At 41.8% G+C, this 13,625-nt stretch overlaps 1 protein-coding gene across 7 annotated transcripts in view; it reads right to left on the bottom strand.

The window, feature by feature from the left end:
- Positions 1-13,625, bottom strand: part of LOC145351748 (teneurin-2-like) — a 1,559,410-nt gene that overhangs the window by 290,456 nt on the left and 1,255,329 nt on the right. For 5 of the 7 annotated variants that reach the window (XM_080201351.1, XM_080201350.1, XM_080201352.1 and 2 more), the window contains one exon: positions 6,629-6,841. The exons of the other annotated variants lie outside the window; for them this stretch is intronic. In XM_080201351.1, coding sequence (XP_080057477.1) covers positions 6,629-6,841 — 213 coding nt within the window. The remainder of the gene's footprint in view (positions 1-6,628; positions 6,842-13,625) is intronic. 7 annotated transcript variants of the gene reach the window in all.

The following is a 13,625-nucleotide window of genomic DNA, read 5'->3' as shown; positions in this document are numbered from 1 at the left end:
AGTGGGAGAGAGAGTGTATGAGTGAGTGGGTGACTATCCAATTGAGAAAATGAGTGAATATTAGAGAGTGAATAAGTGATTGTGGGAGAGGAGAGTGTTGGAGAAAGTGAGTGAGTGTGGGAGAGAGTGAGTGTATGAGAGAGTATGAGATAGAGTTTGAGTGTACGAGAGAGAATGAGTTGAATGAGGGAGAGAGTGACAGAGTGAGAGTGTGTGGAGAGAGTGAGTGAGTGTTGGAATGTATGCGTCTGGCTCAGGAGCCCCATTCATTCTCATCCCCACACAACAGCACATAGTCGCACCGACTCACAATTGCTGTGGGCAAGTGAGTGAATATCCTCAGACTGGGCAGTGGGTCAGACAAAGAGACTCTGTCCCTTTCACACTGATCGTGATCTTGATTAATCTCTCTTTTATAATTATTGATTTGTTGCTTTGACATGTTGGCTGGAATTTTATCAGCACATCCACCCTAGTTCTGCGAGCAGGCGAGGCTTGGAGAACGGCAATCTCTGTTGGAATCGGATGAACCTTAGGTAGATGTGCTGGCAAAATTCTGCCCATTGTTTCATTTCTTCATATTTTATCTTTATTTTGAATGTCACATTTAATGTTGCGCCCTAGCTTATCTTTCCAAAATTTGTTCATAGGCCCCTTGAGTGAGAAGGAAATGAAAATATAGCCCTCCCTATATGAAAAGGTTGGACAAACCTGATCCAGACAAACACTGTCAAACACATCAGTGGGCAGCTGGCAACATTAATTGTACATGATGAGTATGGAGTAAAAAGCTTCAGGAGAGAGGGCGAGGGCAGGGAAAAAAATTAGCACGTCAAGGAGGAGGGGTAAAATAAATCATGATGTGGAACAGTGCTGCTGGGAATTTCCTGGCGGTTTGACACAAAACAATCTTCAGTATTGCTCACAGTTACAGGTGCAAGAACAGTTGGCCATCAGCCATCCCACATGTCTATTGTGGAGCTCAGAGAAAGAATTACGCATTGCTCAGCAATGTAATTTGCCTGTTGTTTCACAAGCGAAGGAAATGTGTGAAATACAACCATGAATACCTGACAGGTTTTTCCCCCTGCAAAATAGAAGTACCTCAATGTGTATTCGCCTTCAGTGCAACCAGACAATACTGCTGACTACCACAGCAAGCTCACTCACTCGAACCACCCTTTCAGTGGCTGCATTAGAATGCAGGACCAAATGAATCTCACCACAGTGGAAATATCATTATGTATTTGCCTACACTTCACAGTAATTGTGGAGTGCAATCAAATTATGTATAGAATATTGGCAATCTGGGATTTCTTTCAATCGAGAAACTTAATTGAGTGATTCAGATTTTATCATAATCAGAAATAATATTCATCTGAAACGTACGACAGAATTGCACTATATATTTTCCATGAATTTTAGACAAATAGACTGCTAATTTTAAGGCTTCCTATTGTTGGGCCGTAATAAAATCCATACTAAAGGATTCATAGTAAGGGGCTGAATTTAATGGAGTTAACAGACATCTTGTCTAGGGCGGGAGCCCAGCATTGTACCTCTTAGAGAAGTCTCACTGGATTAAGTGCCACAGGTTTTAAACTGGACATTAGTGAATTCTAGGGGGAGGAGGCATGGCTGAAGATGGGGGTGGGGGAATTGGGAAATCTCGGTGAAGAAGGGGAAAGGTGTTCGGCAATAAGGGCAGGGATGTGGTTCTCAATGGGCCCCAACTTACTGATGCTTAGTCACTTGATCAGGCACCAAGAGGCATTGAGGCTTTGAGTGAGGGTTCCCGCTCTGCTGGAGCCAGCAAGCAATCCCGCATGGTGAATCCCACCCCCCCATCCCCCAAGAAAGCAAAGGCAGGATGAGGCCCATAGTGGGCACTAATTGCCCACTTAAAGGTCTTAATTGCAGTTTGGGGGGAAAGACATCCATGGGTCTTCCCATCACTGGCATAATCATGGTGGAGGTAGCAGAGTCCCTACTTGATATACCCCTGCCCAATTACATGCCCTTTGTCACCAAACTCGTCTTGGAGGAAGGCATTCAATTCCGCCAATTAAATCCATTATTACTGGAAGCCATGACAAGAAACTGGTGTATGGAATCATAGTCATAGAACCCCTACAGTGCAGAAGGAGACAATTCGGCCCATCAAGTCTGCACTGACCACAATCCCACCCAGGCCCTATTCCCGGAACCCCACATATTTACCCTGCTAATCCCCTGGCACTGGGGTTGATTTGGCCAATCAACCTAACCCACACATCTTTGGACTGTGGGAGGAAACAGGAGCACCCAGAGGAAACCCATGCAGACACGGGGAGAATGTGCAAACTCCACTCAGACAGCGACCTGAGCCGGGAATTGAGCCCTGTCCCTGGCGCTGTGAGGCAGCAGTGCTTACAGGTATACAGGTACTAAAGGGTTCAAAGATTAGGTGTGCATGCTCTTATCTGCCAAACTGTGTCTGAAATTGGTGTTAGGCCCTTTACAAATGTCAATAGGGAAAAGCTGACTCAAGGCCCTGTTCATACAATTGGAAAATCAGCTGCCATGTATGAACAGTCATGTTCTTTTAATGGTGGAAACTTCCACCGGAAAAGTAAGCTCCATTCTTTTTTTTCGTTTTCCTGACTGCAAAGAAGGAGTTTTCCTTCAGGCTCCACATTAAATCTGCAGAGCACAGCTCACCTCCACTCAAGCCCCTGACCTTTTTCAGTTTCTTATTCATTCTTGGGACATGGGCATCGCTAGCTGGCCAGCATTTTTTGCCCACCTCCAGTTGCCAGTGAACTGAGTGGCTTGCTGGGCCATTTCAGAGGGCAGCTGAGAATCAACAATGTTGCTGTGGCTCTGGAGTCACATATAGGCCAGGCCAGGCAAATCTCCTTCCCTAAAAGGCATTAACGAACCACATAATTTAAGCACAGATGAGCTATTTTTGGTGCCATGATTGGAACCTACAATTAGCCTACACTAAGAAGTGAATGAGTCTGATACACCAACTTGCACAATTCTGCCGCTGGCCTCAGCTGGCTAGTTTATAACACACTGGAGTTACCAGGAATGCAAAAATCTTATTTTCTGGTGAAATAGAGGGTGTTGCATGCCGTTTCCGATGGTGGAACAAGAGATGGGTACCATTTCAGTTCTTGTGCTTTTTACTGGTTCTCACGCAATTACAATTTCAATTTAAGGTGGTGTCGGTGTGCACTGAGACATAAGCAATCACTCTGCGAGGGAAGCTTTTCAGTGGTGAATCCAGCAGTCAGCTGACAATGCAGCAGATACAGGTGGACTATAAAATAACATCCTGGACAAACAAGAAGGCTCTTCATCCCAATGCAATGTTCCTTCCCATTAACACACGACTTATTGACAGCACAAAGGTGGCACAGGTCTTCTTCCAATTAAAATGACCCTTGTAAAGTGTTCACATTACATTGGTGTCACTTTATTCACAAGTGCATCAATGTTAGAGAATAGCTTATCCAGAGAGCTAAAGGTACAGGCACACCTCATGGTTGGCACACACACTGATGGTTACAGCGGAGTGAAGGACATTTCGATATTGTGGAAGAAACCATGATGTGTTTTTCTATTCAGTTTTTATTGTCCAGTGTTGTACTTGTCACTCTGTGGGACACGTGTGAACCCGTGGGCCCAGCTGGATCCCCCTTCTTCATATTGTAAAGGTCATTGAGATTGCTCTCAGCGGGGACAATGGAAATGTTGTAAGTGAGTTCAAAGCCTTTTAAGGTCTCTGTCAGCCCACACTCTGAGCTGCATCCACGTGTAGACAATACCCCAGACACAAATGCACAAAGCTGACCATTGCACATCACCTTTGAATGAACATAAACACTGTGCCTCAAGATTCTTGTGTGCCACCGACTTTATTTGAAGGTAGAACGTGAGAAATAAAAGTATTCTTGACTCACAAAGGTATTACAAATATGAACCCCACTCCCCCTGCATGATTTCACACATTTTGTGATTGAGAATATTTTGAGGCATTTCATCAGACTCTGACCTGACTGAGATTCTGCTAGGTTCTGCTCTTTGCCCAGTTATAAAAGGAGTAGATTACTGTACATTTCCCCGTGCAACACAATGGATTGACACGAAAATTGTGACATCTGCTTCAACAGCGTACAGCGCAGTCACAAGTGTAAAATTCTCAAAAACAAACGTGAGAATACAATCCAACATCTAATGGTCACAGATAGTGCTGCGCTACATGTAAGTACCAAATACCATTTTACAATCTCATGGGTGATTTGAAGCTTGGTATCCTGGAGACTGGATCATGTTTCTCACACACAATGCCAACAATGTACAATTGCATCAGTGATTATATATTTTAATGCAGAACAATTGCAATTAAAAACAAATGAGTCAATCATTTGCATGGCACACTCAGCTGAGATAGATGGTGAAAGGACATTACCAGCAAGCTGCAATGTTTGAAGCCATCCGCTCTGCATTTAAAATGGCCACTACATCATCCTCAGTGTCAACATTATAGGATTTGCTGACCAACACAATTAATTAGATTCACTTTCATACTGTATTTTATTAAAATACAGACTCAGCGATATTGTTTAAATGCAAGACTCTCTGGGGACACAGTTGTTCAATTTTCCTTCCTTCCTTTTGAGTTATTTATCAGACTTTCGAACCTATGTTTCTAACTGTTGCAGTGAACCACTGGACAATATGATTGGGAGTGTGAATAAAGGTGATTGGCAAAAGAAATAGGGGGAAATGATGAGTCATTGTTATTTTGCACAGTGATTTGTAATCATAGAACCATACAGCGCAGAAGAGGCCCTTCGGCCCATCGAGTCTGCGCCAACACGTGAGAAACACCTGACCTCCCACCATGATCTGGAATGTGCTGCCTGCAAAGATGGTGGCAGTTGGTTCAGTAGTACATTGCCAAAGGGGATTGGACACCTACTCGAAGGAATGAAGGGAAAACACGTATTTAGTTACCACTTTACATGGCCACCGGGTATCTCAAAGTGTTATATTGCCACGTAAGGTACAAAGAGCGAAAAAATACAGGCAGATGGGGATAAATAAATAGATGGGGAGCAGATAAATAGGACTAATTGGACAGCTCTTTCCAAGAGCCAGTGTAGATCAGAGGCTTGAATGGCCTTGTGGGCTGAGGATTCTATGAAAGTGGGTGAAGAAGAGGCCATGAAAAGAATGATTCATGAGTTGAAAAAAAAATTCTCTCACACTGTAAAATGGGACTTGGAAAATAGGAAGCTGTAGGCAATAAGGCACGGAAGAGCAAGCAAAGGAGGATGCATGGTAAGTGCATCCCATTTTCTGACTCAGGATCAAGGCAAACTATTGCGGAAGCTGGAATCTGAAATAAAAAATAGAAAATGCTGGAGAATCTCAGCAGGTCTGATAGCATCTGTGGAGAGACAATTCTAACGAAGGGGACATCCAGACTTGAAACGTTGGTTCTATTCTCTCTCCCCAGATGCTGCCAGACCTGTTAAGATTTTCTAGCATTTTCTATTTTTGTTCCACTTTCTTACTCACTGGAATGTTGTCTTGGTCAGAAGTGGAGAGACTGTTTACACAGCATCCTGCCATTTAATGATGTCCTGAAATTGTGTGTTTTAGGGTAAGTATTCCATTACCCTAATATGAATGGGAATCTTCCATTTACCAATTCAATTTCAAAATGCTTTTCCCAATTACTTTGCCTTAGACTAGTTAAATTCATTTGCCTGGGCAGTTACAGCAGCTATGATGGATGTCCCTTCTACAAATAATAAATGAATTATCTCAATGATGTAATGGATCCTTAGACGAGTTGTAATTATATTTCTTTCCAATCTGCACTCTAAATTATCACAAAGAAGTAAATGGATTCAAAATGGGAAATAGCATCATTGATGAGGGGATCTTGGAAAAAGTCATTAATGAGCAAGAGAATTCAGAACCGCTAAATTATGGAAAGAGAGAAAACAAAGAAATAGAAAAAACGTAAGATCAAATACTTCTAATGTAATGCTCAACCTGCTGTAATGCTTTTCCAGTGGAAAGAATACATCTACATTTCTCCCGATAAGCTGTTTTATGAAATTATTTAGCAACAGGGTATTTCAACAACTCATTGACTTTCACCGAGGGTGGCATGGTGGCTAGCATGGTGGCCTCACAGTGCCAGGGACCTGGGTTCAATTCTTGGCTTGGGTCACTGTCTGTGCAGAATCTGCACGTTCTCCCCATGTCTGCGTGGGTCTCCTCCAGGTGCTCCAGTGTTCTCACTCAGTCTGAAAGATGTGCTGGTTCGGTGCATTGGCTGTGCGAAAGTCTCCCTCAGTGTACCTGACCAGGCACCGGAATGTGACGGCAAGGGGATTTTCACAGTAACTTCATTGCAGTGTTAATGTAAGCCTACTTGTGACACTAATGAATAAACTTTAAACTGTTGATTAACAATGAACAAAGTCAGTCAACATGCAAGAGATAAAATGACTATTTAATGTAAGGAAAGCTACGAAGATGGAATGTGAGGATAAACCTTTGCAAAGAGAACAAGATGGCATTTGAATGTCAATTGAGGCAGATATAAGCATATTCTTACCATTACTGGGAGGTGGTAGTGCACCAGAACCTGCTCGCAATAGGTATGAGTTTATGGCGAACTCCTCATTGGGGTTGGACTCGAGGGCTGGATGAGAGACGCTGCTGTCAAGCAATGGCATTTGGTAGTCTTTCACACTAGATGATGAAAGATGGGTGCTGGTCTGCTGGGCAAATGGATGGCTGGGCGATGATGAATGTGGGATGGGACGACCTGGGGAAAAGAGGGTCAGTTGTTGAAAGGTGTTAAATTATATGGTGCACAACTTTTCAGCTAAAGGGCATCAGAAACCATAAATGTGCATTGCCTAGAGAATTAGCCCTGTGAGGAATCACAACTTTCCACATTTGGCATGCTTGTGAATGAAACAGATTTAGAATTGAACCTTCCCAAGTTCAACAATCCATCTCACTCAGAAGCCCTGCTTAGTGGAGTGTGTTTCATGCAAAGACTAGATGGGAACAATTTTGTCCAAAGATGATCTGAATCTGTCAAAAATTGCTGAGCACTATATCCAACAGAAGAATATGTTTTCTTGGGCCAATTATAGTTTGTTGTTTTAAATGTATGTAATATTACATTAAAGGTTTTCTTTGCCAATCTTCTCCTCAACGTCCCATGCCTATAGCTGTAAATATCTTGCTGAATTTAGCTCCACAGGGCACCAGCTGCCCTTGGATTCCTTGCCAAGTAGACAATATTCATTTGTGATTTTTGATGGTGAACACTCAGTCAATCTGACCTTGAGGGACATCATAATTCATAGAATCATAAAATCATAAAACCCCTACAGTGCAGAAGAAGGCCATTCGATCTTCAAGCCTGAACTGACAACAATTTCACAGAGACCCTATCCCTGTAATCTCCATATTTACACTGCTCATCCCCCTGTCACTAAGGGGCAATTTAGCATGGCCAATCCACTTACCCACGTACCTTTAGCCATCCAATCATGGACTTGTCCAATGTTCATGCACACGGACTTCCAATCAGGTCTGAAACCAAATAGTAACTGAAAAATGGGAGCCCTTTCCAATTTTCTCCTCTTTATAACCCAGGGACGCCAAAACCAATCTTCAAGATGCCTTCAACAGATAAAAGTTTGACCACAATAGTATTCTATCTATCTGAGCATTAGGTTCAAAACAGTGATCCTGATTTGGGAAACAGATTATTGAAATTTTTTTATAAACTTACTGTGATTATAAAATAACAAGCAATTGTTATTGCAGCGGCATGGTGACACAGTAGTTAGCACTGTTGCCTCACAGCGCCAGGGGTCCGGGTTTGATTCCCAGCTTGGGACACTGTCTGTATGGAGTTTGCACATTCTCCCCGTGTCTGCGTGGGTTTCCTCTGGGTGCTCTGGTTCCTTCCCATGGTCCATAGATGTGTGGTTTCAGTTGATTGACAATGCTAAATTAACGTTAGCGTTGGGGGATTAGCAGGGTAAATATGAGGGGTTGTGGGAAGAGGGCCTGGATGGGAATGTGGTCGGTGCAGACGCACAGGGCTGAATGGTCTCCTTCTGCACTGTAAGGATTCTATCAATTAGAAGGCAAGTGTTTGTTTGCCTCTTTTGCAAAGGGTTTGCAGTATAAGAGAAGAAAAAAGTATTGCTGCAATTATACTGTGCTTTAATGAGACCTTATCTGGAATACTGTGTACAGTGATCAGAAAAATGTACTTGACATAAAAAGGATGCCGGGAAGGTAAAATAATTGCGGGGGGGAGGGAGGTATGGAGGGGAGGATGTGAAAATAGAGTCACGGTTCATGATCAGCCATGCAGGTATAACAAACAGTTAGGGAAATAATTAATTTGTTGGCTTTCATTGCAAGACGACTTGAGTTCAGAAGAAAGGAAGTCTTACTACAGTTGTGCAGGGCCTTGGTGAATTGGTAAATCCATTCCTGGAGTATAGAGTGCAATTTTAGTCATCTTATCTAAAAGATTATATACTTGTCGTTGAGGGAGTGCAGCAAAGGTTCACCAGACTGACTCCTGGGATGGCAGGATTGTCATATGAGGAGAGACTCGGCCTGTATTGACAGGAATTTAGAGAATAAGGGGTGATCTCATTGAAGCATGTAAAATTCTGACAGGGCTGGACAGACTGTTGTTTCATCTGGCTGTGGGGTGAGGAGACAGCCAGGGTGGGGGGTTGGGCGGGGGTAGTTTAGAATAAGGGTCACAGTTTCAGCATATGGGGGAGGCCATTTCGGCATGAGATGAGGAAAAAATTCTTCATTCAGAGGCTGGTGAACCTGTGGAATTGCCTACTATAGAAGGCCGTGAAGACTGAGTTACTTCATATATTTAAGAAGGAAATAGGTACATTTCTAGACCCTCAGGTGTCAAGGGATATGGGAGAGAGCGTAGGAGTATGGTAATCAGAATGATCTTGTTGAATGATAGAGAACTCAAAAGGCCAAATGGCCTGCTTCTATTTTCTATGTCCATGTTTCTCTGATCTTTCAGACTGACAGAGTAGGCTGTAGGGGCTGTATGGCCTCAAAAAAGGGGCATCAGATTTAGTACTGAGTTGAGGAGGAACCACTTCATCCAAAGGATTGTGAATTTGTGGAATTCCCTGTCCCGTGAAGCAGTTGAGACTACCTCATTGAATGTTTTTACAGCAGAAATAGATAGATGTTTGAACAATATAGGAATTAAGGGTTATGGTGAGCAGGTGGGTCAGTGGAGCTGAGTCCACAACAAGTTCAGCCATGATCTTATTGAATGGTGGAGCAGACTTGAGGGGTCAAATGGCCTCTTCCCACTCCTAGTTCTTATATTCTTCTGTTCATGCATGCCAGAAGGTGGTATGGCTTATTTGGGATGAAATCAGCTGAATATTACTGGAGTTATGATGGGCAAACAGTAAAGCATATCGTTCGTTAGCTCTCTCTGTCAAGGACCTCAATTCTAATGGACGCAAAGAACTATACGGTTCTAGTCCAGTCACAGATATCCTGATGTTTATATAATCAGGGTATAATGCCCACAAAACCTGTCGAATTTTAAAAGAAATGTTTTGTTAGCATATGTGTAAGTGCAAACAGATATAACGTTGGATCAATGACACAGTTTGCAGCAATTCCACAAATGCACCAGAGTTAGCATGTATGTGTAAATTGTTTGTGGGAAGACATTTGCTCAAATCAGTTACATATATTGCATCAAAATCATTTAAACTGTTTGGGCCTAAAGCCAGCATAATCATTTTGCAATCGGATATGATGATAAGACATAACAGTCGCAACCTAGTCCTGGTTTCACCTGCCAGTGGAAACAACCTTCCCGCTGCTTTCTTGTTGATTCCCTTCATTACTTTTCTATGAGTTTCTATGAGATCCCCCCTCATTCTTCTAAATTCCAATCCGTATAGTCCCATTCAGTCTCTCCTCATGAGCCAACCCTCTCAACTCTGGAATCAACCTAATGAATCTCCTCTGCAAATTGGCAGTCGCAGATTTACAGACAAATTCCTACTGTAACAACAAACTTGTTAAAAATTTATTAAACAGTTGCAAATATTTCTCGTTCCACTGTGCCAATGCAGTCAGATAATAAATTGCTCAACCTCTGCAGCAAACTTTGTTTTGTTATGATGTACTTCTCTTGGTTTATTTATCAACCAGATTTCAGGATATTTTGAAATTCCTCAATACATCCTTCACTGGGTTTAAAAATTCTTTCACAAAACACATTTTTTCCCGCCATTTGTTGACTTAAGTTCAAACTAGCTATCAAATAAAGTGAGCTGTGATAAAAAATCCCACCTGAAACATTAATCTATCTTTTTCCATATTGCCCACCGTCCAATTGCTTTTTTCAGATTCCCAATAGGACATTAACTTCAAATAAAGTCGTTAGAGAGGCCAATAACTTTACGAAGGCTAGCTCCAGCATGGACCTCATTCAATAATTAGAAGAAAACACTGAAGTAATCACTTTACATGGAGCTAAGGATAAAAGGTAGTAAATACTGAATTTCTCAACATCTGAAAAGGTTCAAAACTGTTTTTCCTGTAAATAAAATGAAGCAACCAATTTTCAGGATTTGTCATCTCACATATTCACAAGCAGCCAAATAAACAAAAATAACTAATTGATTCATTAAGCTTGAGAAAATGGTCACCAATTCTATGATCTTAATAATTAAACAGCACATGAACAACCCACACTCTCCTTGTTCAATCAATTAAAACGCCTTTGAAAGGTAGTGGATAATTTGGTTGACATCAAATTTGATGATAGTTGACTCAAACTAGTAACTATTTGAGTATTGCTGGAAAAAAAGACTTTTTTTGTCTAAACCTTTTGCATTATGCTCATTGGGACAGTTCACAAGAATATCAACATTAGGGGAAACTTTTTCTGTATGAGAAAAGAGTGCTGGCAAGTCGAATTTGATTAATTGGGGCCTTTGAACTATTCTGATGACTGCAAGAAAAAAATGTTGACAAAAAATCTATTTCTTCAGCAATATTCAAGACCTGTACTAGCAAATGGTGATTGAAGTAAAGTAAGAGTAAGTAAAGTTTATTTATTAGTATCACAAGTAGGCTTACATTAACGCTGCAATAAAATTACTGTGAAAATCCCCTAGTTGCCACACTCTGGTGCATGTTTGGGTACACCGAGGGACAATTTAGCATGGCCAATACACCTAACCAGCATATCTTTCAGACTGTGGGAGGAATCTGGAACCCCCCGGAGGAAACCCGCACAGACACGGGGAGAACATGCAAACTCCACACAGACAGTCACCCAAGCCAGGAATTGAATCAGGGTCCCTGGCACTGTGAGGCAGCAGTGCTAACCACTGTGCCAATGTGCCATCCCCTATTTATTTATTCTTCATTGAGTGGTGATCAACCTTTCCTCAGTTCTTTTCCCTTTTCCTTTTCCCTTCTCCCTCTACTATTCACCAGTCTTGGAAGAATAACTTGGTCCAATAACTGTGTACAGAATGTGTGGGATTACTTTCTGAACCAACATTATGTACCTCTCTCTTTTGGCACAATTTTCATAATTTGATTTTCAGTCCATTTACAATTACCTGCTGCAAGTACATTTATCCAGAGGAGTAATTAGATTTAATACTGTCTGCTATTTGTTTACAACTAGTGGAACACTTGATAATAATTTTTTTTCTGTTGATCTGTCCTGTCTGATAATGGTACAGAGTAGAAATTCCTGCAACAGTCTTATGCTTCAGAAACTAAACACAATTCGAGTGCGCAAAGGAAAATTAAGCTGCCTCTCAAGAGCAGATTTCAGTTTACCGGCTGGAACATGAACCTGACACCCTTCCTAACACACCACATGGGACTGTCCTGGGGTTGCAAACTCTGGTTAGACATATTCTAAGAGTTTCATCAAATGACCTCACCCAGTCAGATATTCTTGTTCCAACCTCCAATGTGATTTTACCTAATAAACCAGCCTTTAAAGAAAATGACAAAGGAAGTCTATTTTTAATATTCCCATGATCTTAATCCTGGGTCACCTATATTCAATGTTAGAGAAAATAAAAGAATCACATTGATAACCACCAGATGCTGCGGAGCGCTTTACAGCCAATGAATTGCTTTTGCAAAGTAAGAATGTAATATCAGAAGTCTCCAGGTCAGTCCTGAAGGATGAGGAACAGTTACATTGTCATGTTATGGAGCTTTTGCCAAAAAGCACATGAAAAAATTCTCTTCCTCATCAAGTGGACCAAGGGATATACCAAGTGCATTCAGGAAATTGCTAATTGTTGTGTTAGAGCTTTTGTTTTATGTGCTGCTAATGTGCTGAAGTGCCTAAAACAGAATAGATCATATAACAAGAGTAGCTGAGATACGCAATTCAGAACAAGAAAACACAATGTGAAAAACATTCTTTCATGGGGAGTGAGTGACAGAGGCAAGGTCAGCATTTATTCCCCACCCCTAATTGTCCTGGAGAAGCTGGCGTGAACGCCTTTGGGGCAGTGCAGTCGCACAGTGGTTAGCACTGCTGTCTCACAGCGCCAGAGACCTGCACTCGATTCCCGGCTTGGGTTACTGTCTGTGTGGAGTTTGCACATTCTCCTTGTGTCTGCATGGGTTTGCTTCAGTTTCTGGATGTGCGGGTTGACAGGCTATGCTAAATTGCCACTTCGTGTCAGGGGACTAGCAGGGTAAATATGTGCAGCTATGGGGCTAGGATCTGGGTGAGATTACGGTTGGCGCAGATCGACAGGGTGAATGGTCTCTTTCTGCACTGTGGGGATTCTATGATTACCTTCTTGATCTGCTGCAGTCTATCTGGTTTGACTTTCCTGTCGCACTTGAATACAACTGAGTGGCTTGCTAAGCTGTTTCAGCAGGCAGATTGCTGTGAATCTGGAGACATGTTGGTCAGACCAGGTCAGAATGGCAGATTTCCTCACCCAAAGGACATTAGTGAACCAGATTTCTTTTTACAAAAATCGATGATAGTTTCATGATCATCTTCCAATTTCAGATTTAGCAACCAGTTGAATTTAAGTTTTATCAGTCTAGGCGAGATTATGTCCAAATTGTCAAAGCATTAGCCTTTATCTCTGGATTATTAGCCAATTGATTACCGTCCCATAATAATGCTCCAGAAGGAAACTGTATACCCAAAGGGTTAAGCTGCTGTTAGCTATGAATACTTTTGGAAGAACAGAATATTTTTATTGTTGATCTATGTTAGCAATTAAAATTGTATCTCACATTCAAATTAATTTAAAAAAACCAGGCTCCTTTCTGCGGGCTCTCACTCAGTGGGATGGAGTAGTGGTGATACATTCTGGCGTTCAAATGCATTTGGCATCAATTCATGGATAGACTGGCATAGCAGACTGAGATTTGATGATTGGCTCTCTTCCCTCAGTCGGAGAATGACACCATGGTGCAAACTGGGTCACTAAGGAGGAAGGGGAGGCGTGAAAAATGAATGAAAAGTGGGAGTCTAAACACTTGTAAAAATAAATTAG

This window comes from Carcharhinus amblyrhynchos, chromosome 13 (genome assembly GCF_965287045.1).
Source record: "Carcharhinus amblyrhynchos chromosome 13, sCarAmb.v2.hapA, whole genome shotgun sequence".
NCBI classification, from domain to species: domain Eukaryota; kingdom Metazoa; phylum Chordata; class Chondrichthyes; order Carcharhiniformes; family Carcharhinidae; genus Carcharhinus; species Carcharhinus amblyrhynchos.
This window is presented reverse-complemented; position numbering and strand designations above follow the sequence as displayed.